General features: G+C 50.0%; 1 protein-coding gene across 1 annotated transcript; it reads right to left on the bottom strand.

The window, feature by feature from the left end:
• Positions 1 to 37: 37 nt before the first annotated feature.
• MON1A (MON1 homolog A, secretory trafficking associated) lies at positions 38 to 27,199 on the bottom strand. Its single transcript, XM_002813738.6, has 7 exons — positions 26,956 to 27,199; positions 20,824 to 21,312; positions 4,325 to 4,464; positions 2,628 to 3,113; positions 1,281 to 2,046; positions 422 to 569; positions 38 to 323 (listed from the first exon to the last, which is right to left on the bottom strand). The coding sequence occupies exons 3-7, from the start codon at positions 4,449 to 4,451 to the stop codon at positions 183 to 185; spliced, it is 1,668 nt and encodes a 555-aa protein (XP_002813784.1). The 5' UTR covers positions 4,452 to 4,464; positions 20,824 to 21,312; positions 26,956 to 27,199; the 3' UTR covers positions 38 to 182.
• Between the last annotated feature and the right edge of the window lie 568 nt (positions 27,200 to 27,767).

Here is a 27,767-nt window from a genome sequence, read left to right as displayed (position 1 = left end):
TGGATGGGCGAAGGGACAAGTGACAGGGCTTGACAAGTGTCTTCCCCAAAGCACTTTAATGCACTCACCAACCCACAGTCCCTGCCCGCTGGCTGGGCAAGAGAGGCCAGCCCCCATCTGGAGGCTCCTATGGCTTCCCACACCCAGTGTGCCCAGGAAGGCTGAGCCCACACACATTCCCATCAATAGGTGAGGGGCGTGAGAATGAAGAGGCGGTCTTCCTCTTTGCGGATCCAGCGCATCAGCTTATGGATGGCACTGACGGCTGACGCCTTGGTCCCCAGGGGGCTGTAACACATGTAGAGCTCAAAGGCGCCTGTCACCTGGAGAAGGGGCAAAGGGTCGTCATCTAGGTTAGAGGCCCCTCATGGACCATACCTAGGACCTCCATGAAGCCCAGCCCATCCCAGGGCTGCCTTACCCAGGCCAGGAGGTTCTCGTTGGGGCCCGTGTAGTAAATGGTCTTGAGTGGGCGAGAGGCATTGTGGGCACGACTGTGCAGGTACTGGTAGAGGCCCAGCAGCCGCTCCTGCTCCTCTTCACTGGTGTACGGGGCCTCAATCTCAGGGCTGCAGACAGGGTGGAGGGAGTGGGTTTGCAAAGGAATGACTTCCACTGTCTTCTCTAGAGATTTAGAAACACCTATTCCTATCCAGGAACACTCTATCATATGTCCAGATGCTCCCTTAGGGCAGGGCATTGTCTCCCCACCACAGCAGGCACCCCAGGACAGGGGTGGGCCCACTGAGACTAGAGCTGTGTCCCCTCTCATCCCCTAAGCTCATAGTGTCTTTGGTGACCCCTCTTTGGAGAGGCCAGGTTGAGTTTAGATGTCCAAGACAGAGTGACAGATCTGGAGTAGAGGAAAGGTGAGCTAGGAATCCTGTGGGCCAAAAGGGACAAAGGGAGGCCATATCTTCCCAGCCCCTCTGCTGGAGGAGGGAGTAGAGGAGGGCTGTTCTTCCTGAGCTGGACCAAAATGACCCCTAAAGTAGAGTTGCTCCAGGGCAACGGACCCCGGAGACCTCTATTCCAGTTTCCTTCTCTGGGTATATTGGGCATTTCCAGGCCTTCTGGTTAATAAAGTAGAGAGGGGTATGCTCATGGGGTGATGGAGAGTCTGGGTCTCTGATGCCAGAGTAAAACAGGCCCAGCACACTGGTCTGCTTCCAAAGGTGGGGACAGCTTCAGGGCTACATCTCAGAGCTCAGGACCAAACAGCCTCCCTACTCCACATGTCCCTGTCCCGCTACAGCAGTACCCTCAAGGCCCTCCCTCACCTGGTAAAGAGTCCCGAGCTCTTTGACTTATAGAGGAAGTGACGCAGGTCAGGGATGCCCACTTGGGCAACGCTGTAGCAGGGTGTGCGCAGTGCTTCTCGCAGGGCCAGGTGGGCTCCGCGCTTGCGAAGGCGCTCCTGGAAGCGGCGGCGGCAGTCAGAGACTGCAAAGAAGTCCTCACGGTCAGTGGAGACAAGCAGCAGGCAGAGGTCGGTGTCAGGCTCTAGGTAAGAGATGTGTGCGTGGAAGAAGCCGGCTGCGTTGAATTTGGGCAGGCACACGGGCGTCCAGGCCTCGCCCTCGCGGAAGGACGAGGAGGAACTAATGAGGTTGAAGAGCAGGTGCAGGTCGATGGGGTGCAGAAATTGGTCCTTTCGGCGGACGAGTGCCACGAGCTGGTTGCGGGCCAGCAGGATGGAGAAGACCAGGCTGCGCGCACGCGCCTGCTGCAGGCTGGCGCTCACAGCGTCGCGCACGGCCGCCGCCAGGGGCAGGCACCGTGCCGCCCCCATCAGGAAGCTGGGGTCTCGTGCCATGAGCTGCAGCAAGTTGTCGGTGATGCGCTCTGAGCCCGAGAGTAGGCGCCGCAGATCATAGTTCTGCTTCTGCTGGAAGATGTGGCTCAGCTGCGCACCGGTAAGAAGGCTTAGGATCTGGTAGTAGATGTAGAGCAGCTCCTGCGCCAGCTCTTGTGCCGACTGCCGCGTGCGAGCCACCGCCACTAGCACCAGCGGGCTCCGGCGCACGAATACTACCTTGTAGCCATCTGAGGGCGGGACAGGAAAGAGGGATGTCAGCCTCAGCCGCAGCTCCCTCCGAACACCGCCTTCCAGCGCAGCTCCTTCGCTTTCCCCATCCTTTCCTCGCTCAGAGCTCTGCGCACAGTAGGGGTTTAAGGATGTTCAGGATAAAAACCCATTGCTCCTTCTCCCTGAGGGCTCAGGGCCTATCCCTGCCACTTGCTTCAAAGACTAGCTCCCTCTGAAACACACATTCTTATGCTAAATGCTAAGTCAACTGGCAAGGGCTGGCTGGGTGGAGCTCAGGACCTGGGGGAGATATATATATATATATAGTTGTTGTTGTTGTTGCCTCCCCAGGGAGATTCTCACTCTCTCCAAAGGCAAAGCCCATGTCAGAGGCATCTTTGGTCCTCACCGCAGCCCCATGAGGCCAGCAGTGTTGTTATCCTCTGTTCAGGTGAGGACCTTGAAGCTCAGAGAGGTAGAGGGACTTACCCTCAGTCACACAGCACATCCCAGCCCTCTGGTCTGCAGGGGTCCAAAACCTGCTATGAATGAACCTTGGCCAGGGGAGCCCGCCCCATTCCCTCTCCAGGTGGCTCACCTGCATGGATGGAGCGGATGGCGTTCTTGTCTGCCTCCAGGAAGGACACCAGGGCCACCATAACACCCATAGTGCTGGAAAGTGCCTCCTCAGACCCATAGCGGGAGTACACAGGCTTCCCTGCCTCACTCAGCACAAAGACATGCTTCTGGTGCAGGCGCCATGCCTCGGTGGCATCCTCCTCATCCCCCTCGGCTGTGCCCTCCCTGGGGGGCTCTGTGGCTGGTCGCCCAACTGCCCCTGGGGGTTCCAGCCAATCCTCAGAGCTTCCTGGCAGCATCTCCTCCTGCAGGTCCCGGGCCACACCCGTCAGCTGGGTGCTTAGCTCGCTAAAGTCCTGGCTGATCTGGCGCATGTCTGTAGGCAGCGGCGGGGGACCCCTGGCACCCTCCTTGTGGCTGTCCCCAGAAGCTGCCCCATCCTCTGACTCAGTCAGGTCCTCGTAGGAACGGGCATGGACGAACATGGCACCCTCCTGCCCCGCACCTGCAGGCCAAAAGCACTGGTGCTTAGAGGGGTAGCTAGTGGCAGACACTCCTACCAGCAAGGTGCCTAACGTGGTCACTCCAGCATGACTGCCTGTCTTGTTAGGGTCAAGCCACTGTTTCCTTCTGCCACTGTCTGCCATGGATGATGCTTCTCTGCAACTTACAGCCCACCAGTCTCCTCCCATCGTAGTGGAAAGAAGACCCAAACCACTCATGGCAGCAGTGGTGGCTGGTATCTGCCTACCTCTCATTCCCATCTTCCACCCCACTCCCTTGCCCATCTTGGTCACACTGGCCTACATCCATCTGCTCTCAGACACTTTCGGCACACCCCCACCTGCCTCAGGAGCTCCACACCTGCTGTCAGCTGTCTCCTACCTCCCCAAGTGGCCGGCTAATTGTCACACTTAAGCTCTCAGGGAAGATGTTAGTTACTGACCTCCAACCCCAGGCACTCTATATATCCCTTTTTTATTTCTCTTGTGGCACTTGCCAGTTATTGTCCTTCTCCCCAACTACAATGGTAACCAGTAAGGTGCAGGAACGCAGCACCTCACCCTGTGTCTGGAGCACCACCCATACTCAATGAATCTCTCTCTCTGGGAGAAAGCTCCCCTACCCTACTCAGGCCATAGCTCCTGACTGACCCCACTATAATGGCGCCACAGCCTGTGACTGCCTCAGAGAAGGGACCAGGTCAGTCTTCCTTTATTGATTTTTTGACAAAATAGTTTAACAGATATATTTTGAGTCTCTCTTACGAATTCAGCCCTGTACCAGGCACTGGGGATATAACTGCCCTGCGCTCAAAGTGTTCACAATCTTGTGGAAGAGAGAGATGGGCAATATACGCATAAAGAGATAAGATTATGAAATAATTAGTGTGCTATACAGAGCATGGTCAGAGCAGGCCTAACTCGTGAAGAGGGGAGAAGGAGCCGGGGAGGTGCGCTGTAGACACAGGGAACAGAAGAAGAGCCCACAATGGCAGCCAGAAAGCTCAGGGTGAGCAGCATAACATGAAGTGGAGAGGAAAGCCAGATGCAGAATGAGCCTGGCCTCCTGCCTTATCCCCAGAACGTGACAAATATCCAATGAGTGACTGACAAATGCATGAATAAGTGGAAAGGAAAAAGTGGTTGGGAATCTTAATTCCCCCTGGAGACTGCTCTGGTTGGCAGCTGGCTGAGGCTGTACACTTGCCCATACCTGGCTCCATTCCCTGGGCCATTCCTGGTGTGGGGCTCTCAGCTCTCTCCACACTCTGTCCATCAGAAGGAGTCAATGTGCCATCAAGGCATTCGCTGCTTCTCTTCCTCTGCATGTCAGTAGCCATCCTTTAGGCTCTCCTGTGGGGCAAACAAATGCAACATCAATGGCTTTTGGCAGGGTCACAGGTATAATCAACAGTGGTAGTAAGTACAGGAAAGTGTCCTTTATCAGGACTCCACTAACTCAAATCTCTAGAAAATGGATTCTGAGAATTCCTTTCAAAAAAATATATACTGTTCCTTTTCTGATTATAAAAGGAAGACATATTCATTGTAAAAAAAAAAAAACTTGGAAAGCACAGAAAAGTAGAAATAAATATCATGATTTTCCTACCATTCAGGATCTTTCACTGTTCATACGTTAGTTAGTGTATTTCCTTCTAGTATTTTTTTTTTTTTTTTTTTGAGACAGGGTCTCGCTCTGCTGCCCAGGCTGGAGTGCAGTGGCATAATTTCGGCTCACTGCAGCCTCCACCTCCGGGGTTCAAGCAATACTCGTGCCTCAGCCTCCCAAGTAGCTGGGACTACAGGCATGCACCATCATGCCTGGCTAATTTTTGTATTTTTTGGTATAGACGGGGTTTCACCATGTTGGCCAGGCTGGTCTCGAACTCCTGACCTCAAGTGATCTGCCCCTCTCGGCAGATTGTTGTTGTTGTTGTTGTTAAGACAGGGTCTCACTCTGTTGCCAAGGCTGGAGTGCAATGGCACCAACACTGCAGCCTTGACTTGGGCTCAAGCAATCCTCCCATCTCAGCCTTCCCAGTAGCACATGCCATAGCCAGCTAATTTTCTTTTCTTCTTCTTCTTTTTTTTTTTTTTTTTGAGACGGAGTTTCACTGTTGTTGCCCTGGCTGGAGTGCAATGGCATAATCTCGGCTCACCGCAACCTCCGCCTCCCAGGTTCAAGAGATTCTCCTGCCTCAGCCTCCCGGGGTAGCTGGGATTACAGGCATGCACCTGGCTAATTTTGTATTTTTAGTAGAGACGGGGTTTCTCTGTGTTGGTCAGGCTGCTCTCGAACTCCCGATCTCAAGTGATCCGCCTGCCTTGGCCTCCCAAAGTGCTGGGATTACAGGTGTGAGCCACCGTGCCCAGCCTTTCTTTTCTGAAATAAGTCTGGCTCTCTTGCCCAGGCTGGAGAGCAGTGGCATGATCTTGGCTCACTGCAACCTCTGCCTCCTGGGCTTAAGCCATCCTCCCACCTCAGCCTCCTGAATAGCTGGGACTACAAGCACATGCCACTGCGCCTGCCTAATTTTTTTTTTTTTTTTTTGAGATGGAGTCTTGCTCTCTCACCCAGGCTAGAGTGCAGTGGTGCGATCTCAGCTCACTGCAGCCTCCACCTCCTGGGTTCAAGCAATTCTCCTGCCTCAGCCTCGCAAGTAGCTGGGATTACAGGCACCTGCCAGCACATCCAGCTAATTTTTGTATTTTTAGTAGAGACAAGGTTTCACCATCTTGGCCAGGTTTGTCTTGAACTCCTGACCTTGTGATCCGCCTGCCTCGGCCTCCCAAAGTGCTGGGATTACTGGTGTGAGCCACCGCGCCCGGCCTAATTTTTTATAGAGACAAGGTCTTTTCATGTTGCCCTGGCTGGTCTCAAACTACTAGGCTCAAGCAATCCTCCCACTTCAGCCTACCAAAATGTTGGAATTACAGGCATGAGCCACCATGCCCAGCCTGGTCTTTTAGAAAATGTACACAAAATGTAAGATAAACAAACTGATAACAGCAGCTAACAGTTATTCAGTGTCAGCGTATCATGCTAAGAAGTTTCTGTGGATTAAGTTACCTAATCTTGATCACGTCTCTATGAGGCAGGTGTTCCTGTCAGGCTAGCTTTATAGATGAAAGAACTGACACTGAGAGAGCTTAAGGAGCTTGCCCAATGTTACTACAGGAAAGAAGTGCTGGATTTGGATCTGGGAGTTGAAACAACTCTGTATCCTGTATCCAGTGGCTCACTCCTGTAATCTTAGCAAAGATTGGAGGCCAAAGAGGGAGGATCACTTGAGCTCAGTAGTTCACTAGCTGGGGCAACAAAGTGAGACCCTGTCTCTATAAAAAATTTTTAAAACTAGCCAGGCATGGTGGCATGCGCCTGTAATCCCAGCTACTGGAGAGACTGACGTGAGAGGATCACATAAACCCAGCAAGTCAAGGCTGCAGTAAGCTGTGACTACAACACTGCACTCCAGTTCAGGCAACAGAGTGAGACCCTGTCTCAAAAAACTAAAACTAAAAATAAATAAAAATAAAAATTAACTGAGTTGACCAATAGTTCTTTTTGGATATCTAGGTGTTTGCAGAGAAAGAAGTGAGACACAGGCAACAGGCTTGTCTTCAGGCTGCAGCCCTGCTTTTCTCTAAATATCCTTTCGTACCTTTTGAATTTGGCACAAGGAGTTGTCTTAACAATTAAAAACAACTATAGACATGACAACTCTCAGTGCCCATGTAATGGCCAGGATAGATTCAGCCGCATCTCCTTGTCCTTCCACAGCCCCAGGCCCAGGTGGAGGTGGCCACAAGTGAATGTCAGTGGTAACAGAGCTAGCTGGGTGGCTCACCGAGGCTGGTAGCAAGGCTTATTTGGCCTCTAGGGTCCTTCAATGGCAGGCTGAAGGATCCTCACTTGTCAGGCAACATACAGTTCACCTGAGGGGATCCATTCCAGGTACCAATCCTTTAAGAAAGAGGGATCTAGCTGGATGGACTAGAAGGGCAGAGACTCATGGGGCAAACACTGCAGGCAGGCCAGGGGCCCAGGAGGCACTGGTGTTAGTGTGAGCAAAGTAGACCTGAGCCTGCATCCCAGAACACAGAGTCTGATGGGAATAACTGAGCTCTTGTCCCCTCCTAGCTGTGTAACCTTGGGCAAATGACTAGGTGTTCAAAAAAGTTCACGAAAAGGGTGGTCCCAAACAGATAGCATCACCATCAGTAGTAGCATTTGTGTGGCGCCAACCAGTCTGTGTCCAAGAACATTCTCTCTGGACCTGGCATAGCTCCAGTCAGGCAGCTCCTATGTGTGTGCCCAAAGAACTAATTTTCAACCTCTTCTTTTTGTCACCTTTAAGTTATGTAATTCTTTCTTTAATTGAATCTTTTGCAGAAGCTCCACGTGCAAACAGACAGGGAAGCAGAGCCTGTATCCTGATAGCTGGCCTGGTGGCCACTCCTGCACTGAGCCTGAAGGACCACAGAGCACATGGGGGGTTGGGCACCACTGCCAACAGCATCACCCCACACAGAATAAAACCAAAGAAAGAAGGTTGGGGAGATAATTTGGGGATTTTCTAGGCCCCCAATCCCATCCATCAGGACAATCAAGAGTAATGGTTCCCAGCAAGGGTCAGAGCCCAGAAGGAAAAGGCACAGGCTGCCTTGTCAGACAGTGGGCCAGAGGAACTAAGAGGCTGCATGCCCTCAACAGGAACCTGTGGTAGCATCCACAGAGGTCCCCTCTGGGACTGAGACTAAGAGGAGCAATCCAAAACAACCACTGCAACACCACAAGGCCCAGGATGCTGAATGCCAAGGAAACTAGGGTATGTTTAAGTCTTGTGCAAGAACACACAGGCCACGTGTAAATCTCATAGACCAGTAATTCCAAAGCTATCCTAAAAGCCAGAGTGGGCTCTGAGAGATGAGTCTGCCCATGTGCAGGCCAAGAGCAAGCTGCTCCTGACAGTACCAGGGTTGTGGCCAGGGCTTCCAGGCCTATCTGGGCTCAAGTGATCCTCCTACCTCAGCCTCCTGAGTAGCTGGGAACACAGGCGTGAGCCACGATGCATGGATAATTTTTGTATTTTTTGGTAGAAATAGGGTTTTGCCATGTTGCTCAGGCTGGTCTCGAACACCTGGGCTCAAGCAATCTGCCTGCCTTGGCCTCCCTCCCACAGTCCTGGGATTACAGGTGTGAGCCAACACCCGGCCTGGAATGCCCTACATTTCTTTTCTTTTCTTTTCTTTTTTGAGATGGAGTCTGGCTCTGTCGCTCAGGCTGGAGTACAGTGGCGCTATCTTGGCTCACTGCAAGCTCTGCCTCCCCAGTTTATGCCATTCTCCTGCCTCGGCCTCCCGAGTAGCTGGGACTACAGGTGCCCGCCACCACGCCCGGCTAATTTCTTTTTGTATTTTTAGTAGAGACGGGGTTTCACTGTGTTAGCCAGAATGGTCTTGATCTCCTGACCTGGTGATCTGCCCGCCTCAGCCTCCCAAAGTGCTGGGATTACAGGCGTGAGCCACCGCGCCTGGCCGGAATGCCCTACATTTCTATGTCTCCTCACTTTCCTACTCCTCTAGTCAACTTCACACCTTTTCTCTCTTCAAACGTCCATCATCTCCTTCCCTGATGGTCATACTCCTATGTGTGTGCCCTATGGGTGTGTCCTGATGGATGGGATTGGGGGCCTAGAAAATCCCCAAATTATCTCCCCAACCTTCTTTCTTTGGTTTTATTCTGTGTGGGGCACACACATAGGAGTATGACCATCAGGGCATACACATAGCCACTATCAGCAAATGACCTTGCCTTCCATTTCACTGAGAAGATAAAAGTTGTTGGAAGAGAACTTCTGGGGCGAGTGTGGTGGCTCGTGCCTGTAATCCCAGCACTTTGGGAAGCCGAGGCGGGCAGATCACCTGAGGTCGGGAGTTTGAGAACAGCCTGGCCAACATGGAGAAACCCCGTCTCTACTAAAAATACAAAAAATTAGCCGGGCATGGTAGAGCATGCTTATAATCCCAGCTACTCAGGAGGCTGAGGCAGGTGAATCACTTGAACCCAGGAGGCGGAAGTTGCAGTGAGCCGAGATTACACTCCAGCCCGGGCAACAAAAGCAAAATTGCGTCTCAAAAAAAACAAGAAGGCCAGGCGCGGTAGCACATGCCTGTAATCCCAGCACTTTGGGAGGCCAAAGTGGGTGGATCACCTGAGGTCAGGAGTTCGTGACCAGCCTGACTAACATGGTGAAACCCCATATCTACTAAATTAAAAAAAATTAGCCAGGTGTGGTGGCACATGTTTGTAATCCAAGCTACTTGGGAGGCTGAGACAGGAGAATTGCTTGTACCTGGGAGGCAGAGGTTGCAGTGAGCCGAGATCACGCCACTGCACTCCAGCCTGGGCAAAAAGAGCGAAACTCTGTCTCAAAAAAAAAAAAAAAAAAAAAAAGAGAACTTCCGGAGATTACCACCACCAGCTTGCCTCATCTGCCAGAATAGGCCTTCCCTCTTTTTTTTTTTTTTTTTTTTTGAGACAGAGTCTCACTCTGTGGCCCAGACTGGAGTGCAGGAGCACAATCTTGGCTCACCAAAACCTCCACCTCCCAGATTCAAGCGATTCTCCTGCCTCAGCCTCCCAGGTAGCTGGGATTACAAGCACCCACCACTTTGCCCGGAAGATGTTTGTATTTTTAGTAGAGACGGGGTTTCACCATGTTGGCCAGGCTGGTCTCAAACTCCTGACATCAAATGATCCACCTGCCTCAGCCCCCCAAAGTGCTGGGATTACAGGCATGAGCCACCGTGCCTGGTCCCCTCTTCTTACTAAAGATGAGCTGTTCATGCTCCATAGAGGCTAACTCCTCCATGTGTACACCAGATCCCAGCCCCTCTCACCTACTCAGGTACATGGCTTCAGCAGCTGTCCTTCCTCATCAGTTTCCCCTTCTCCCTTATCCATTACCAATATGGTGATATTTCTTGTCTTCAAAACCCCCTCCCAGCAGGGCTTGGTGGGTCATGCCTGTCATCCTAGCACTTTGGGAGGCCTAGGTGGGCAAAGCACTTGAGCCTAGGAGTTTGAGACCATCTTAGGCAACATGGTAAAACCCCATCTCTACAAAAAGTACAAAAGATTAACCAGGTGTGGTGGCATGCACCTACAGTCCCAGCTACTTGGAAGGATGAGGTGGGAGAATCACCTGATCCCAGGAGGTCCAGGCTGCAGTGAGTGGTGATCACACCACTGCACTCCAGCCTGGGTAAAGGGAGTGAGATCCTGTCTCAAAAACAAAAACCAAACAAAAAACACCCTCCTTTGGGGGTGTTCACTTTGTAATAATTCATTGGGCTATACTTATGATTTGTGAACTTTTCTATATGTTTGTTTTACTTCAAAGTTAAAACAAACCTTTCCTTAACTCTACATTCCCCACTAGCTATCAACCCATTTTTCTGTTGCCCTTTATAAAAAAACAAACAAACCCCCTCAAAATGGCAAATAATATTTGGAGTTTGCATTAGTCAGTAGGCTAGACTATTCTGTGTAAAAAATGGATGCCAAATGCTAGAGGTTTTATACCCAAAGATCTTTTTTTATTTTTTGAGACGGAGTCTCACTCTGTCACCCAGGCTGGAGTGCAGCAGCGCCATCTCGGCTCACTGCAACCTCTGACTCCTGGGTTCAAAAAATGCTCCTACCTCAGCCTCCCAAGCAACTGGGATTACAGGCGCTCACCACCACACCTGGATAATTTTTGTATTTTTAGTAGAAACGGGGTTTCACTATGTTGGCCAGGCTGGTCTCAGGTGATCCTGACCTCAGGTGATCCGCCCACCTTGGCAGATCCAAAGTGCTGGGATTACAGGCATGAGCCACCGCACCCAGCCCCAAAGACCTATTTTTTGCTCACACAAAATCTACTGTGGGACTGGTAGCAATTCAGAGTAGCTCCCTTCCAAGCAATGATTCAGGAATCCAAGCCACTAGCACCCTATAGAAGCCATTCGGAACACATGCCTTCCACATCACCTGGCAGGGGAAGACAGAGATGGAGGATCATGTACCAGCTCTTAAATACTTCGTAGCTCACATTGGCCAGAACCAGTGATGTGGCCAGAGGGACTGGGAAATATATGGAGCTCATGGATATCTGGAAAGCAGGAATTGTCTCTGCCATAGCCTCTCCATTTCTCCCATTCTCTCTAAACCAGTTCTGAATAGAATCTCACCTCTGCTCCCATCAAGGTCAGCAACGACCTCCAGGATCATCTTACTTCACCCATAAACAATAGATAATTTGGTTATTTCCTCTCTCTTGAAACATTTTCTCCTCTTTTATGGCACACCACTCCTTTCTTGGCTCTCTTCTGACCTCATGGACTACTCCTTCTGAGTCCTTTTTGCAGTTCTTACTGTAAAGGGGCACAGAATTCAGTCTTTGGACCTCTTCTCTGTCTTCACTCAATCCCTTGGTGATCTCATTTGGTCTCATGGTTTTAAATTCCCTCTACATATTAATAATTTTTTTTTTTTAATCTCCAGCCCCAGTCTCTTTTCTAACTTAAAGAGGCACACACATTTAACTGTCTACTTCATGTTATCTCAAGGTTATATGCCTCAAACTGAACTCCTTAAAAAGGCCATCTCCTGGCCAGGCGCGGTGGCTCTCGCCTGTAATCCCAGCACTTTGGGAGGCCGAGGAGGGTGGATCAAGAGGTCAGAAGTTTGAGACCAGCCTGGCCAACCTGGTGAAACCCCATCTTTACTAAAAATATGAAAATTAGCCGGGTGTGGTGGCACACGCCTGTAATCCCAGCTACTCAGGAGGCTGAGGCAGGAGAATGGCTTGAATATGGGAGGCGGAGGTTGCAGTGAGCCGAGATCGCACCACTGCACTCTAGCCTGGGTGGCAGAGCCAGATTCTGTCTCAAAAAAAAAAAAAAAAAGGTCATCTCCTTAAAAAGTTGCTCCTGGCTAGGTGTGGTGGCTCACACCTGTAATCCTAGCACTTTGGGAGGCCAAAGCAAGCAGATTACTTGAGCCCAGGAGTTCAAGACCAGCCTGGGCAATATGGCAAACCCTGCCTCTACAAAAATACAGAAATTAGCCAGGCGTGGTGGCACGTGTCTATGGTCCCAGTTACTCAGGAGGCTAAGGTGGGAGGATCACTGGAACCCGGGAGGTAGAGCTTGCAATAAGCCAAGATCGTGCCACCGCACTCCAGCCTCGGCAATAAGAGTGAGACCCTGTCTTTTTTTTTTGAGATGGAGTCTCGCTCTGTCACCTGGACTGGTGTGCAGTGGCGCGATCTCAGCTCACTGCAAGCTCCGCCTCCTGGGTTCACGCCATTCTCTTGCCTCAGCCTCACGAGTAGCCCGCCACCACACCCAGATAATTTTTTGTATTTTTTAGTAGAGACGAGGTTTCACCATGTTAGCCAAGATGGTCTCCACCTCCTGACCTCATGATCCGCCCGCCTCAGCCTCCTAAAGTGCTGGGATTACAGGCCTGAGCCACCACGCCTGGCCGGTAGAGACCTTGTCTTTAAAAAGAAAAAAAGGCCAGGTGTGGTGGCTCACGCCTGTAATCCCAGCCCTTTGGGAGGCTGAGGTGGGCAGATCACCAGGTCAGGATATCAAGACCACTCTGGCTAACACGGGAAACCCATCTCTACTAAAAATACAAAAAATTAGCCGGGCGTGGTAGCACTTTTTTTTTTTTTTAAGAGATGGGGTCTTGCTCTGTCACCAAGTCTGGAGTGCAGTGGCTATTCACAGGTGTAACCACCACCCCACCATGCACTACAGCCTCAAATTCCTGGGCTCAAGTGAACTTCCTGCCTCAGCTTCCCGAGTAGCAGGGACTACAGGCACTTACCACTTCTCCCAGAGTTTTCACCATCTCAGTAAAAGACAATTTCATGGCTGGGCATAGTGGCTCATGCCTGTAATCCTAGCACTTTGGGAGGCCGAGGTGGGTGGATCACCTGAGGTCAGGAGTTCAAGACCAGCCTGGCCAACATGGTGAAACCCCATCTCTACTAAAAATACAAAATTAGCTGAGTGTGGTGGTGCATGCCTGTAATCCCAGCTACTTGGGAGGCTGAGGCAGGAAAATCACTTGAACCCATGAGGCAGAGGTTGCAGTGAGCCGTGATCACGCCATTGCCTGGGCAATAAGAGCAAAGCTCTGTCTCAAAAAAAAAAAAAGAAAGAAAGAAAGAAAGACGGCCGGGTACAGTGGCTCACGCCTGTAATCCCAGCACTTTGGGAGGCCGAGGTGGGCAGATCACAAGGTCAGGAGATTGAGACGATCCTGGCTAACACAGTGAAACCCCGTCTCTATTAAAAATAAAAAAATTAGCCAGGTGTTGTGGCATGTGCCTGTAATCCCAGCTACCCCGGGAGGCTGAGGCAGGAGAATTGCTTGAATCCAGGAGGCAGAGTTGAGATCGCACCACCGCACTCCAGCTTGAACCCAGGAGGCGGAGGTTGAGATCGTGCCACCACACTCCATCCTGGGTGACAGAGCGAGACTCTGTCAAGGCAGGAAGGAAGGAGGAAAGGAGGGAGGGAGGGAAAGAAAGAGGGAAGGAAGGAAGGAGGGAAGGAAGAAAAGAAGGAAGGAAGGGGAAGGAGGGGAAGGAGGGAAAGGAAGGAATGGAAGAAAGGAAGGAAAAGAAGAAAGGAAAGAAGCAAGGAAGGAAGGAAAGAAAGGAAAGAACGAAAGAAAGACAATTTCTTTTTGTTTTGTTTTTTTTTGAGACAGTCTTGCTCTGTTGCCCAGGCTGGAGTGCAACGGCGCGATCTCAGCTCACCACAACAGTGTGATCTCAGTTCCACCTCCCGGGTTCAAGCAATTCTCGTGCCTCAGCCTCCCGAGTAGCTGGGACTACAGGCATGTGCCACCACACTGGCTAATCTTTGTATTTTTAGTAGAAACAGGGTTTCACCATGTTCGCCAGGCTGGTCTCAAACCCCTGACCTGGTGATCCGCCCGCCTTGGCCTCCCAAAGTGCTGGGATTACAGGTGTGAGCCACCACACCTGGCCAAGAAAGACAATATCATCTTTTCAGTTGTTTGGTGAAAAACCTTGGAGTCGGCCGGGCACGGTTTCTCACACCTGTAATCCCAGCACTTTGGGAGGCCGAGGCAGGCAGATCATGAGGTCAGGAGATCGAGACCATGCTGGCTAACACGGTGAAACCCCATCTCTATGAAAAATACAAAAAATTAGCCGGGTGTGGTGGCGCATGCCTGTAATCCCAGCTACCCGGGGAGGCTGAGGCAGGAGAATCGCTTGAACCTGGGAGGCAGAGGTTGAGATCGCGCCACTGCACTCCAGCTTGAACCTGGGAGGCGGAAGTTTAGATCATGCCACCACACTCCACCCTGGGTGACAGAGCGAGACTCTGGGAGGGAAGGAAGGAAGGAAGGGAGGGAGGGAAGGAAGAAAGGAAGGAAGGAAGGAAGGAAGGGGAAGGAGGGGAAGGAGGGAAAGGAGGGAAAGGAAGGAAAGAAAGAAAGAAAGAACAAAAGAAAGACAATCTCTCTTTTTTTTTTTTGAGACAGTCTTGCTCTGTTGCCCAGGCTGGAGTGCAACAGCGCAATCTCAGTTCCACCTCCCGGGTTCAAGCGATTCTCATGCCTCAGCCTCCCGAGTAGCTGGGACTACAGGCATGTGCTACCACACTGGCTAATTTTTGTATTTTTAGTAGAGACAGGGTTTCACCATGTTGGCCAGGCTAGTCTCAAACCCCTGACCTTGTGATCTGCCCACCTTGGCCTCCCAAAGTGCTGGGATTACAGGTGTGAGCCACCACACCTGGCCAAGAAAGACAATCTCATCCTTTCAGTTGTTTGGTGAAAAACCTTGGAGTCGGCCAGGCACGGTTTCTCACACCTGTAATCCCAGCACTTTGGGAGGCCGACGCAGGCAGATCATGAGGTCAGGAGATCGAGACCTTGCTGGCTAACACGGTGAAACCCCGTCTCTACTAAAAATACAAAAAATTAGCCGGGCATGGTGGCATGTGCCTGTAGTCCCAGCTACTCAGGAGGCTGAGACAGGAGAATCGCTTGAACTGGAGAGGCAGAGGTTGCAGTGAGCCGAAATCGTGCCGTTGTACTCCAGGCTGGGCGACAGAGCGAGACTCTGTCTCATAGGGGAAAAAAAAAAAAAAAACCTTGGAGTCATCCTTTATGCCTTTTTTTTCCCCACACCTCATATACCAAACCATCAGCAAATCCTGTCAGTTCTATTTCAGAATACAGGCACATCCAGCAAAATGTCTCTAGTTAACATTTTCACCATAGAATGCCTTTTTGTTTTTAATATCCAGCTTGGTTGTCAGCCTTCAAGATGGTCTCTAGTGATCCTCAACTCCTGCTATGCATGACTTTGCATACTCCCTTTCCACACTGAGCAGGGCTGACCTATGCAACCAATAGGACACTGTGTAAATAACAATGTGTGGCTGGGGACAGTGGCTTATGTCTGTAATCCCAGCACTTTGGAAGGCCAAGATGGGCAGATCACTTGAGGTCAGGAGTTTGAGACCAGCCTGGACAACATGGTGAAACCCCATCTCTACTAAAAATACAAAAATTACCTAGGTGTCATGACGGGTGCCTGTAATCCCAACTGCTTGGGAGGCTAAGGTATGAGAATCACTTGAACCCCGGGGGGAGGCAGAGGTTGCAGTGAGCTGAGATTGCACTGCTGCACTCCAGCTTGGGTGCCAGAGCAGACCCCGTCTCAAAAAAAAAAAAATGAAAAAACAATGTGTGACTTCTGAGGCTAGGTCATAAAAGACATTGTGGCTTCTGCCTTGTTCTCTTGGATCACTCCCTCTAGGAAAAGCCATCAGCCATGTTGTAAGGACATGTAAGCAGCTCTATGGAGAGAACTTCATGGCAAGGAACTGAGACCTCCTGTGAACAGCCAGTACCAACTTGCTAGTCATGAGTGAGTCATCTCAGAAGCAGATCATCTAGGCCCAGTCAAACCTTCAGATGACTTCAACGTAATAAGAGACCCTGAGCTTGAGCCATCCAGTTAAGCCACTCCCAAATTCTTGACCCACAAGAACTGTATGCGATAATAAATATTGTCGTTTTAAGCTGCTAAGTTTTGGCATAATTTGTTACACAGCAATAGTTAACTAATATACCAAATTTATATTGATTCAGCTTATGTTTATTTATTTATCTATTGAGACAGGGTCTCACTCTGCCACCCAGGCCAAAGTGCAATAGTGTGATCACGGTTCACTGTAGCCTCAACCTCCCAGGCCCAAGTGATCCTCCCACCTCAGCCTCCCAAGTAGCTGGGACCACAGGCATGTGCCACCATGCCTGGCTAATTTTTTAATTTTTTGTAGAGACAAGGTCTCCTTATGTTGCCCAAACTGGTCTCAAACTCCTTGACTCAAGTGATCTGCCTTCCTCAGCCTCCCAAAGTACTGGGATTACAAGTGTCAGCCACCACACCTGGCCCAGTGTATGTTTATACAGAAAATATGTATATTTACATCATTAAAATCTTATCTATATTTTTAACAAAGTAATGTGCATTTAAAGCTTCAAATTACATTCCAAATAGAACTGATAGAAAATTACTGAGTGCCAGCCTGGCTCACATAGTGAGACCCTGTCTCTACAAAATAAAAAATTAGCTGGGTGGGGCAGCTCATGCCTGTAGTCCCACCTACTTAAGAGGCTGAGGTGGGAGGATCGCTTGAGTACTGGAGGTCAAGGCTGCAGTGGTCTGTGATTGTGCCACTGTACTCCAGCCTGGGCAACAGAGCAAGACCCTGTCTCAATCAATCAATCAATGGAAAATATATTAAGTTAAAGATTTCACACAGAATGTCCAATTTTCATGAAACAGATTACTGATGTTAAGTGGGAAATGCCTATATCCAGAATCTGATCACTTGTCACCTCCACAACTACCACTGTGGTCAAAGCCACCAGTGTCTCTCTAGGAGATTGTTGCAGTAGTCTCCTATCCAGTCTCCCCTCTTCTGCCCTTGTCCCTGCATAATCTGTGCTTCTTACAGCAAAGTGATTCTCTTGATACAGAACTCAGGTCATGCAGTTCCTCTGCTCACAACTCTGTAATGGTCCCACCTTACTCAGTGAGAAAGCCAATTTCCTCACAGTGGTGCACAAGGCCCCACTCAACATAACTCCTTCCCCATTACTTCTTTGACCTCATCTCTTATGCTTTTTCCCCATTAACTGTGATTCAGCCCAGCCACAGTGGCCTCCTGGCTTTCCTTAAGCCTCCTGGGCACTCTTTAACTTTAGAACTTTGCTCTTGTTGAACTTTCACCCTGCACCCCACTTCACCTACTCCATTGCCTGGGCTAGTTATTTATGTGACTCAGTCCCTCACTTCCTTCAGGTTGCTGCTCAAGCATTACCTTATCAATATCCCTGCTCCTTACCCCTCTTGCCCTGCTTTATTTCTCTGGATTGAAGGTTACCCTGTGACCTGCCACAAATTTCAGTATGGCTTTAAGCCACATGCCGGAGGAGTTCTATTTTTTTTTTTTTTTTTTTGAGACAGAATCTCACTCTGTCACCCAGGCTGGAGTGCAGTGATGCGATCACAGCTAACTGTAGCCCTGGCCTCTCAGGCTTAAGTGATCCTTCCACCTCAGCCTCCTGAGTACCTGAGTCTACAGGCACGTGCCACCACGCCTGGCTAATTTTTTAATTTTTATTTTTGTAGGGATGGGGTCTCAGTATGTTGTCCAGGCTGTTCTCAAACTCCTGAGCTGAAGATCCTCTCTCCTAGGGCTCCCAAAGTGCTGGGATTACAGGTGTGAGCCACCACATCCAGCCAACAAACATCTTTGGGAGGGAGATTTTTTTTTTTTTTTTTTTTTTTTAGATGGAGTCTCATTCTGTCGCCCAGGCTGGAGTGCAGTGGCGTGATCTTGGCTCACTGCAACCTCTGCCTCCTGGGTTCAAGCAATTCTTGTGCCTCAGCCTCCCGAGTAGCTGGGATTACAGGTGTGTACCACCATGTCCATCTAATTTTTGTATTTTTAGTAGAGATGGGGTTTCACCATGTTGGCCAGGCTGGTCTCAAACTCCTGACCTCAGGTGATCCACTGGCCTCGGCCTCCCAAAGTGCTGGGATTACAGGCATGAGCCACCGCGCCCAGCCGAACTTGTGTTTTTATCCCTCAGGCAATTAAAAAAGAAAAATGGAAGGGAAAACTGAAAGATCTCTGAAGAATGCCCAGCTCTGTCACACCTATGATGTGGCCTCTGGAAACCCCTGCCTGTGGGGAAGACTTATCACTGGTAGTAGTCAGGTGTTCAGGAACAATGGCTCTGAAGTTAGAGGGACCTGGATTAACCTGGCCTGGTCTCAGTTTTCTCATTTATAAAACGGGATGGTAGTATTGATTCCTTGGGTTGTGGGAAGATTAAATGAAATAATCCATGTAATTTGATTACATACTCAGTTGCTCCCATTAGCACATCCTGATTACTCTTACTTAGCATTCAGTCCATGTGTGACTGCACTTATAATACCACATGAATACAGTGGTCTGTGCCATGTAAATCAGGCCTCTGAGATTTTGCCCAGCCTACAGTGGCATATGGGCAAATATGCTTCTGACCTTGCAAAGCCAGGTGGGCCCTAGCCTGAAGCGACTCACCTTCAGGCTAGGGCTATCGTATAGACAGTTGGGAGTCAGGTCAAAGAGCTGTCTTATAGACAGCTGGGAGTTCCTCCAGGCTAACTGGTTGTTCACTGGCTCTGGAGTTACAGGAAGAGACAACTGGCTCTCTGCTACTCTTGGAAGTCTCTCCTAAATTAAACTCCTTAATTAGCCAGGTGTGGTGGCAGGCGCCTATAATCCCAGCTACTCAGGAGGCTCAGGCAGGAGAATCACTTGAACCCAGGGGGCAGAGGTTGCAGTGAGCTGATATCACGCCATTGCACTCCAGCCTGGGCAAAAGATCGAAACTCCATCTCAAAAAAAAAAAAACCCACAAAAAACAAAAAACTCCTTGGTCTGCCACATGCTACTGCTCTGTGACGTTGCACTTTTGGTTCAAAGACTCAAATAAGGTCTACCATAGCTTACTTATTCTGTCCTCAGGGCCCACTCTCCACTGATCCCTTGTGGGCTTTAGCTGACTAAGCCCAGTGTGGCTGAGTGGTACCCAGCATGGTACCTGCAGGGGGAAGGGTTGGCGGGGGCCAGATCAGCTGGCCAGAGCTAGTGGATGCTTCCTTCACAATAGTTCTCTGCCACCTGAGATCATACAGTATCTCAGCATCTCCTAGGTCAGTCTGGGGTCCAGCCAGAGGCCTGATGAAGCAAACAGCTCTCTGAATACTTACTCTGGAAACTCAGACAGGGAGGCTGAGTGAATCACAGCAAAATCCACCCCAACCCCCATTGGAGCCACAACTGTGCAACTGAAGCTCCTGGGAGGCTAGAATTGAAGAAGTTAGGCAAAGGAGGTCTCTTAGAACCAGCCCCAGATGCCCCTTCTCAGGGAACCCTTCTCAGACAACCCCTCTAGAAGCCCCAGGCCTTGCTTTTCCTAGAAGTGCCCTGCTATGCCTGTGAGCAATGTCACCAAACAAATTGGCTCAATCAGCCCTTCTAGTGTGCCTCTCTCACTCAGGCAGCCTTGGAGCAGAGAAGGCCTTCAGGAGCCCCTCCCTACTGACTCCCTACCACTCCTGCTCCCTCTTCTTGCTTGGATAGCATTTCATTTCACCTTAACCCTTTGGAGCGGTCTGTCTGGGAAGGAGGTGCCAGGATACAGGATGTGTAGCAGACAAGGCCCAGGTGAGGCTGTGCTATGGCTGCTTTAGCAGGATGCCTACTCCATGCTGAGATCACAGTCTGGTCCTTGTCACTTCTGGCGGTTACTTCCCTCCCTGACAAAGGGTGCTCACTCTCCCTCTGCAAACTTGCGCCCAGAAAGGGTGGCTCATCCAGTACAAGGGACAACCCAGTTGCACCAGGCAAACTGGTGCAAAGTCCAGTCAGGCGCAGTGTCTCATGCCTGTAATCCCAGCACTTTGAGAAGCTGAGGCAGGCAGATCACCTGAGGTCAGGAGTTCGAGACCAGCCTGGCCAACATGGTGAAACCCCGTCTCTACTACAAAAATACAAAAAATTAGCTGGGCGTGGCAGTGCATGCCTGTAATCCCAGCTACTCGGGAGGCTGAGGCAGGAGAATCACTTGAACCTGGGAGGTGGAGGTTGCAGAGAGCTGAGATCACACCACTGCACTCCAGCCTGGGCAACAAGAGTGAAACTCCGTCTAAAAACAACAAAGCAAAGTCCCAAGCCCCTTCCAGGTGCTGCCTCGCTCATCCCAGTCACCTCTGTTGCTTTTTGAGAGGACTCTACCAGCCGAATATGTGTACGTTTGTTGGCGGGGCGGGGGTGGGGAGGTGGGGAGAGTCCTACCTGGCCACTGCCCCCTACCGGACCTCGCCCTCCCAGCCAAAGGATGGGTTCCAGATCTCGCCTTTTGTATTCCCCAGCTGGGGGCTAGCCGGCTGAGGGACCCCAGGGAGACACAGTCTTCCCATTGCAAACGATAGCGTTGATGGCTGGAGGCCCCCGTCTTCAAGCCCCTCTCTCCAAAGATGACAGCTCTCCAGTCTCTAGGTGCCTCCAGGCCACGTGGGCTGGCAGTCAACTCACCTGTTTCTCAGAGGGGCCCAGGACGCACAGAAGGTGCCGGTCACTGCCCTCTGCCGGACCCCTGGAGGGGTAAGGGTGTCCAGCCGGGGCCGGCCTCAGGGCACAACTTCGCGGGGCCCCGGCCCCCTGCGTACACAGACATGGCCACAGCGCAGGCACCGCGCCCTCCCACCGCCCTCACCCGGCCGCCGGTGCAGGAAGACAGCTTTCGCCGGCCTCTCGCGGCCAAGGCCCAGCTCCAGCCGCTCAGCCCGACTCGGCCCGCCCCCGGGGTGCATTGTGGGAAATGTAGTCCTTAGCGTTCGGCCGCCTGCGGCGCCGCGGGACTGGTTCTGGGTTCCTCGTCCCAGCAGAGCCGTGGGCAGGTCCTGACCCGGGTCCGGGATTGCCTCTTCCGACCTCGCCTTCTAGGGGCCTGGGCGCCTCCTCCGAGTCTAGAGTCCCGCGCAGACCGCAGACCTGGATTCTGGGCCTCTCCGTCCGAGCCAGCTAGCAGTTCATTTCAATGGAGAGAAAGGGACGTTAGGATTGTTTCTCCCACTGATTATGGAAGGACAGTGCAAATTTGGGGGACTGGATAAATGTCATTAGTGGGCCCAGCCACACAGGCTGTAAAGGATGTGGGCATGCGCAAAAGTCGCACTAATTGTTTCTAAAAACATTTGTAGCCACGTTTTAATGTATCAGTATAATGCTCTAGAACGGTAGTTCTCAACTCTGACGGCACACAGAATAAACCGGGAAGCTTTAAAAAACAACAACAACAAAAAAAAACTAGGACAGGCGAGGTGGCTCACGCCTGTAATCCCAACACTTGGGAGACCGAGGTGGGCGGATCACTTGAGGTCAGGAGTTCCAGACCAGCCTGGCCAACATGGTGAAACCCCATCTCTACTAAAAATACAAAAACTAGCCAGGCTTGATGGCGCGTGCCTGTAGTCCCAGCTACTCGGGAGGCTGAAGTGGGATCCCAGGAGGTCGAGGCTTTAGTGAGCCATGATCATGCCCTGCACTCCAGCCTGAGCACCAGAGAGAGACCCTGTCTCAAAAACAACAACAAAAAAGCTAATGCCTGGACACCAGCCCTAGAGATTTTGATTTAATTGAATTTAGAGTAGGGTGGAGTGTTGGGGAGCCAGGCATCACTATTGTTTTAAAAGCTCCCCAGGTGATTTACCATTGCAAAGAATCATTGTTTGTAATTTCCTAGACGCAAAGCAATAAAAACAACAGGAAAACAGTCAACAGGCTCTCCCAAAAGACCCTTATTTTTAGAGATGGTTTTAAAAAGTAAAATTAGGCATTGGCACCACTGCTCATGTTTTTTTCTGAAGCAATTAATTCACTTTACAGCCTTATGGTTAATTCTCCCAACAGTTAATAGGATGAAAAAAAAAGTCAAATCACTCCTCTGACTTTCCCTGCTGCTCCACAAGCACCTGGGGGCAATGTCCTGTTCCTCTCTAAGCCCTACGCTGGAGTTAGGGTAGAGCTCCGCCCCTGGGCTTTTCTTCCAGTCTCAGATGGCTGCCACCTGTAGCCTGCTTCCACAACACTGGCCTGTGACTGACATGGTGACAAAGCTGTGGCCTTTCACTGAAGATGGCTTTGCATACGGCTATCAAGTTCTTGCACATAGTCTAAGGGAATCTTTCTCACCCCCATGTCCCCCACTTTTAGGTAAGGACATAGGAAAATGCCCTATTCCTTAACTGAGAGTCTCCAGGTCTCCACAGGTCACTCAGTATTTTATCTCCTCATTAGCTCAGAAGTCCAAGTTCCCTCCCTTAGGGCAAGAATCATTTATACAGTTGTTTTCTCTAATTATTACACTATAAGTGTTTGAGCCATGAGCTGGGCTTGGTGGCACAGCTTTCTAATCCCAATTACTCCAGAGGCTGAAGCAGGAAGAATTACTTGAGCCCAGGAGATCAAGTCTGAAGTGAGCCATGATCATGGACAACAAGAAGGAGAAAGTCAAGGAAGAAGGAAGGAAGGGAGGGAGGAAGGAAGGAAGGGAGGGAGGAAGGAAGGAAGGAAGGAGAGTTTAAGTCAAGATACAACATTCTCTGCTTGGTACAGAAATGTCCTGGCTATGTTCCTTTCCTTTTTCTTTTTCTTTTTCTATTTTTTTTAGAGATGGTGGTTTCACTATGCTATGTTGACAAGGCTGGTATCAAACTCTTGGCCTCAAGCAATTTTCCCATCTTGGCCTCCCAAAGTACTGGGATTACAGGCATAAGCCACCATACCTGGCTAATATCCTGCCTATATTTCATTAATTTGAAGTTACACCCTATAGAATTCATCTCCATAGAAGACAAATTAATTTAATTTAATTTACTTATTTTTTTCAAATGAAGTCTCTCTCTATCACCCAGGCTAGAGTGCAGTGGCGCCATATCAGCTCACTGCAACCTCTGCCTCCTGGGTTCAAGTAGTTCTCTGCCTCAGCCTCCCGAGTGGCTGGGATTACAGGTACCTACCATCATGCCCAGCTAATTTTTGTATTTTTAGTAGAGACAGGGTTTCACCATCTTGGCCAGGCTGGTCTTGAACTCCTGACCTCGTGATCCACCCGCCTCAGCCTCCCAAAGTGCTGGGATTACAGGCATGAGCCACCACGCCCCGCCCAGAAGACAAATTTAAAGTTGTTTTCTTTTTTTGAGACGGAGTCTTGCTCTGTTGCCCAGGCTGGAGTGCAGTGATGCAATCTCAGCTCACTGCAACCTCCGCCTCCCGGGTTCAAGCGATTTTACTGCCTCAGTCTCCAGAGTAGCTGGGATTACAGGTGCGCGCCACCACGCCTGGCAAATTTTTGTGATTTTTGTATTTTTAGTAGAGACATGTTTCACCATGTTGGTCAGACTGGTCTCGAACTCCTGACCTCGTGATTCACCCATCTCGGCCTCCCAAAGTGCTGGGATTACAGGTATGAGCCACTGCGCCCGGCCAGTTTTTTGTTTTGTTTTGTTTTTTTGAGATAAAGTCTTGCTCTATCACCCAGTTTGGAGTGCAGTGGCACTATCTTGGCTCACTGCAACCTCAGCCTCCCAGGTTCAAGCGATTCTCTTGCCTCAGCCTCCCAAGTAGCTGGGACTACAGGCGTGCACCACCACACCCAGCTAATTTTTTTATTTTTAGTAGAGCCGGGGTTCTACCGTGTTGGCCAGGATGGTCTCAATCTCTTGACCTTGTGATCCTCCCGCCTCAGCCTCCCAAAGTGCTAGGATTACAGGCATGAGCCACTGCGCCCAGTCAATTTTTGTATTTTTAGTAGAGACGGGGTTTCACCATGTTGGCCAGGCTGATCTCGAACTCCTGACCTCAAGTGATCCACCCGCCTCAGCCTCCCGAAGTGCTGGGATTATAGGTGTGAGCCACTGCAACCAGCCTAATTTTTGTATTTTTAGTGGAGACGGGTTTTCACCATGTTGGCCAGGATGGTCTCAATCTCCTGACCTCGTGATCCACATCTGCCCACCTCGGCCTCCCAAAGTGCTGGGATTACAGGTGTGAGCCACTGCACCTGACCAGATTTAAAGTTTTCTGCCTAACTAGTTCTTGACAGTCTCCATGTTTACCTCAGAATTTCTTCCAGAGTCTTACTATTCCTGTTAAGCACATCAGCTCCACCAGATAGTACTACTATCATCTGGAAGTATTACATCTACTTAGCTAAGCAAGTGGCCATATAGCTCATATATTTCTCGCTAAGACTTGTGCCTAAGACATTCTCGCAGAGCAAATCATGGTGGGTACTTACTAAAACATCTTAGGTTATTACTTAAAACTTTGTTTTAATCCACTTTTTTTTTTTGAAACGGTGTTTCGCTCTTGTTGCCCAGGCTGAAGTGCAATGGTGCGATCTCGGCTCACCGCAACCTCCTCCTCCCGGGTTCAAGCGATTTTCCTGCCTTAGCCTCCCAAGAGCTGAGATTACAGGCATGTGCCACCACGCCCAGCTAATTTTGTATTTTTAGTAGAGATGGGGTTTCTCCATGTTGATCAGGCTAGTCTCGAACTCCCGACCTCAGGCAATCCGCCCACCTCGGCCTCCCAAAGTGCTGGGATTACAGGCATGAGCCACCATGCCTGGCCTTGTTTGTTTTTTGAGTCAGGGTCTTAATCTGTCACCCAGGCTGTAGTGCAGTGGCTCACTGCAGCCTTGACCTCCTGGGCCTAAGTGGTCCTCCCACTTCAGCCTCTCAAATGGCTGGGACCACAAGTGTGTGCCACCACATTGGGCAAGTTTTAAATTTTTTGTAGAAATGGCGTCTCCTTATGTTGCCCAGGCTGGTCTGGAACTCCTGGGCTCAAGCAATCCTCTCCTACCTTGGCCTCCCAAAGTGTTGGGATTACAGGTGTGAGCCACTGTGCCTGGACTGTTTTTATTTTTATATTGAGACAGAGTCTCAATTTGTTGCCCAGACTGGCCAGGAACTACTGGGCCCAAGCCATCCTCCCACATCAGTCTCCTGAGTAATTAAGACTACACACCCAGCAAGGATACACTTGAGCTATAACCTTGCAGCACCTCAGGATCTGACATCTTCACTAAAGCTAGAAAAGAGAAGAAATATGGGGAAGAACAAGACCTCTAATTGTTACATTTCTTCAGCCTTCACTTTTCAGCTGTGGCAAGTTACTTAACCTTTCTGGGCTCTGGTTTCCTTAACTATAAAAGGGGAGGCTGGGAGTGGTGGCTCACGCCTGTAATCCCAGCACTTTGGGAAGCCGAGGTGGGTGGATCACCTGAAGTCAGGAGTTCGGGACCAGCCTGGCCAAGATGCTGAAACCCCGTCTCTACTAAAACTACCAAAAAATTAGCTGAGCGTGGTGGTGTGAGCCTGTAATCTCAGCTACTCAGGAGGCTGAGGCAGGAGAATTGCTTGAACCCTGGAGGTGTAGGTGGAGGCGGAGGTTGCGGTGAGCCGAGATCGCGCCACTGCACTTCAGCCTGGGTGAAAGAGCAAGACTCCGTCTCAAAAAAACAAAAAGCAACTATAAAAGGGGATAATATCGACCAGGCTAGTGGCTCATGCCTGTAATCCAGCACTTTGGGAGGCTGAGGAAGGTGGTCATGAGGTCAAGAGATCAAGACCATCCTGGCCAACATAGTGAAACCCTGTCTCTACTAAAAATACAAAAATTAGCTGGGTGTGGTAGCACGTGCCTATTGTCCCAGCTACTTGGGAGGCTGAGGTGGAAGAATTGCTTGAGCTGGGGAGGCGGAGGTCGCAGTGAGCCGAGATTGTGCCACTGCACTCCAGCCTGGCGACAGAGCGAGACTCCATCTCAAAAAAAAGGGGATAATGTCATATAGTTATTACGAGGATTAAATGAAATCATAGATGAAGTGCCAGCACCATGCCAGGCACGTGGTTTGATAAAGTGTAGCAATTATTATTACCCAAGGAGATTGAGCCTAAACCAATAATAATTAGTTCCTTAATATGGTATACCTCTTAAGAGGATAAAGTATTATCTGATAAGTGAAAGATCCATCAATAAAGGCCTAGTTTGAGAAGCAAAGTCAAAATACCCATAATTCTTTTTTTTTTTTTTCTTTTTTTAGACAGTCTCATTCTGTTGCGCAGGCTAGAGTGCAGTGGTGTCATCTCGGCTCACTGCATCCTCCACCTCCCAGGTTCAGGCGATTTTCCTGCCTCAGCTTCCTGAGTAGCTGGGATTACAGGTGCCTGCCACCATGCCCAGCTAATTTTTGCATTTTTATTAGAGATGAGGTTTCACCATGTTGGCTAGACTGGTCTCAGACTCCTGAACTCAGGTGATCCACCCACCTTGGCCTCCCAAAGTGCTGGGATTACAGGCATGAGCCACCTCACCTGGCCAAAATACCCATAGTTCTGTTCCTCCTCTTCCCTGAAACCTGTTAGCACTGGTGTGGCCTAGGTGTTCAAGGCTTAAACTTTGCTTTCCCATCTCTGCTTACTTCTTTACTCCCTTGGTTATCCCATCCAGGCCTGTGGCTTTAGATATTAGCAACATGCTGATACCTCCCAGATTTGCATCTCTAGTACTGATCTTTATCCTGAACTCCAGACTGATGGAACCGACTTCCAGCTCCACATCTCACTTGTCTACTGGTTATCAGAAAACTCTACCTACCCAAAACTGAGCTCCTGCTCTTCCTACCAAAACTGTTCCTCCCAAATTCTTCCCTATCTTCCTTCATTCCAGTCCAACAGGTCTGTCTCCTGTTTCTACTGTGGCCACACTGCTGCAAGCACCATCCTTCTGTGGTTGGATTTTTTTTTCCTTGAGATGGGGTCTTGCTCTGTTGCTCAGGCTGAAATACAGTGGCATGATTGTGGCTCCTCCCAAGTCTTGTAGGCTGCTGAATTTGGTTTCTGTAAGGAGGGAGATGGAAAGTTGTTAGAGGGCTCTGAACAGAGAGATATCATAACCTGAATTCCATGTTAACAGGATTCTTCTGATTGCTGTGTGGAAAGCAGACTGAAGGTGGGAAAGGGGAGAAGCAGAACAGCTAGTTGGGAGGCTGCTGCAATAATCCAACCACATTGTTTGAACCCAGGAGTTCGAGGCTGTAGTGAGCTATGATCGTGCCACTGTACTGCAATCTCCACACCTTTCTGACCTCATCACACTTCTCCAAAAACAATTCTGTTTTTGATCCTTAATGATCCTTAAAAATTCTAGTCATGCTCATACCTCAGGGCCTTTGGCCTTGCTGTTCTTTCTGTCCAGAACATTCTTTCCCCAGGTATCTCAATAGCTTGGTTCTCATCTTCTTTGGGTCTTTATTCCAAGAGCTCAGTGAGGCCTTCCCTCACTGCTCTAAAGTTACAACTTCCCCCCAGAACTCCTCACTCTCCTTCCCTCCCTTATTTTTTTCCATAGCATTACCACCACCAGAGAGATTGTCTATCTTTTTTTTTTTTTTTTTTTTTTGAGATGGA

This window comes from Pongo abelii, chromosome 2, assembly GCF_028885655.2.
Source record: "Pongo abelii isolate AG06213 chromosome 2, NHGRI_mPonAbe1-v2.0_pri, whole genome shotgun sequence".
NCBI classification, from domain to species: Eukaryota; Metazoa; Chordata; class Mammalia; order Primates; family Hominidae; genus Pongo; species Pongo abelii.
The sequence above is the reverse complement of the archived record's forward strand: the minus strand, read 5'-3'. Positions and strand labels throughout refer to the sequence as shown.

Bases quoted from the DNA above. Each gene is read 5' to 3' on its own strand.
- MON1A (XM_002813738.6), bottom strand. From the start codon at position 4,451: ATGGCTACTGACATGCAGAGGAAGAGAAGCAGCGAATGCCTTGATGGC. The intron at 2,047-2,627 runs GTGAGCCACCTG...TCCCGCCCTCAG, and splicing joins CATCCGCTCCATCCATGCAG to ATGGCTACAAGGTAGTATTC. The intron at 570-1,280 runs GTGAGGGAGGGC...CCCTGTCTGCAG, and splicing joins AGCTCGGGACTCTTTACCAG to CCCTGAGATTGAGGCCCCGT.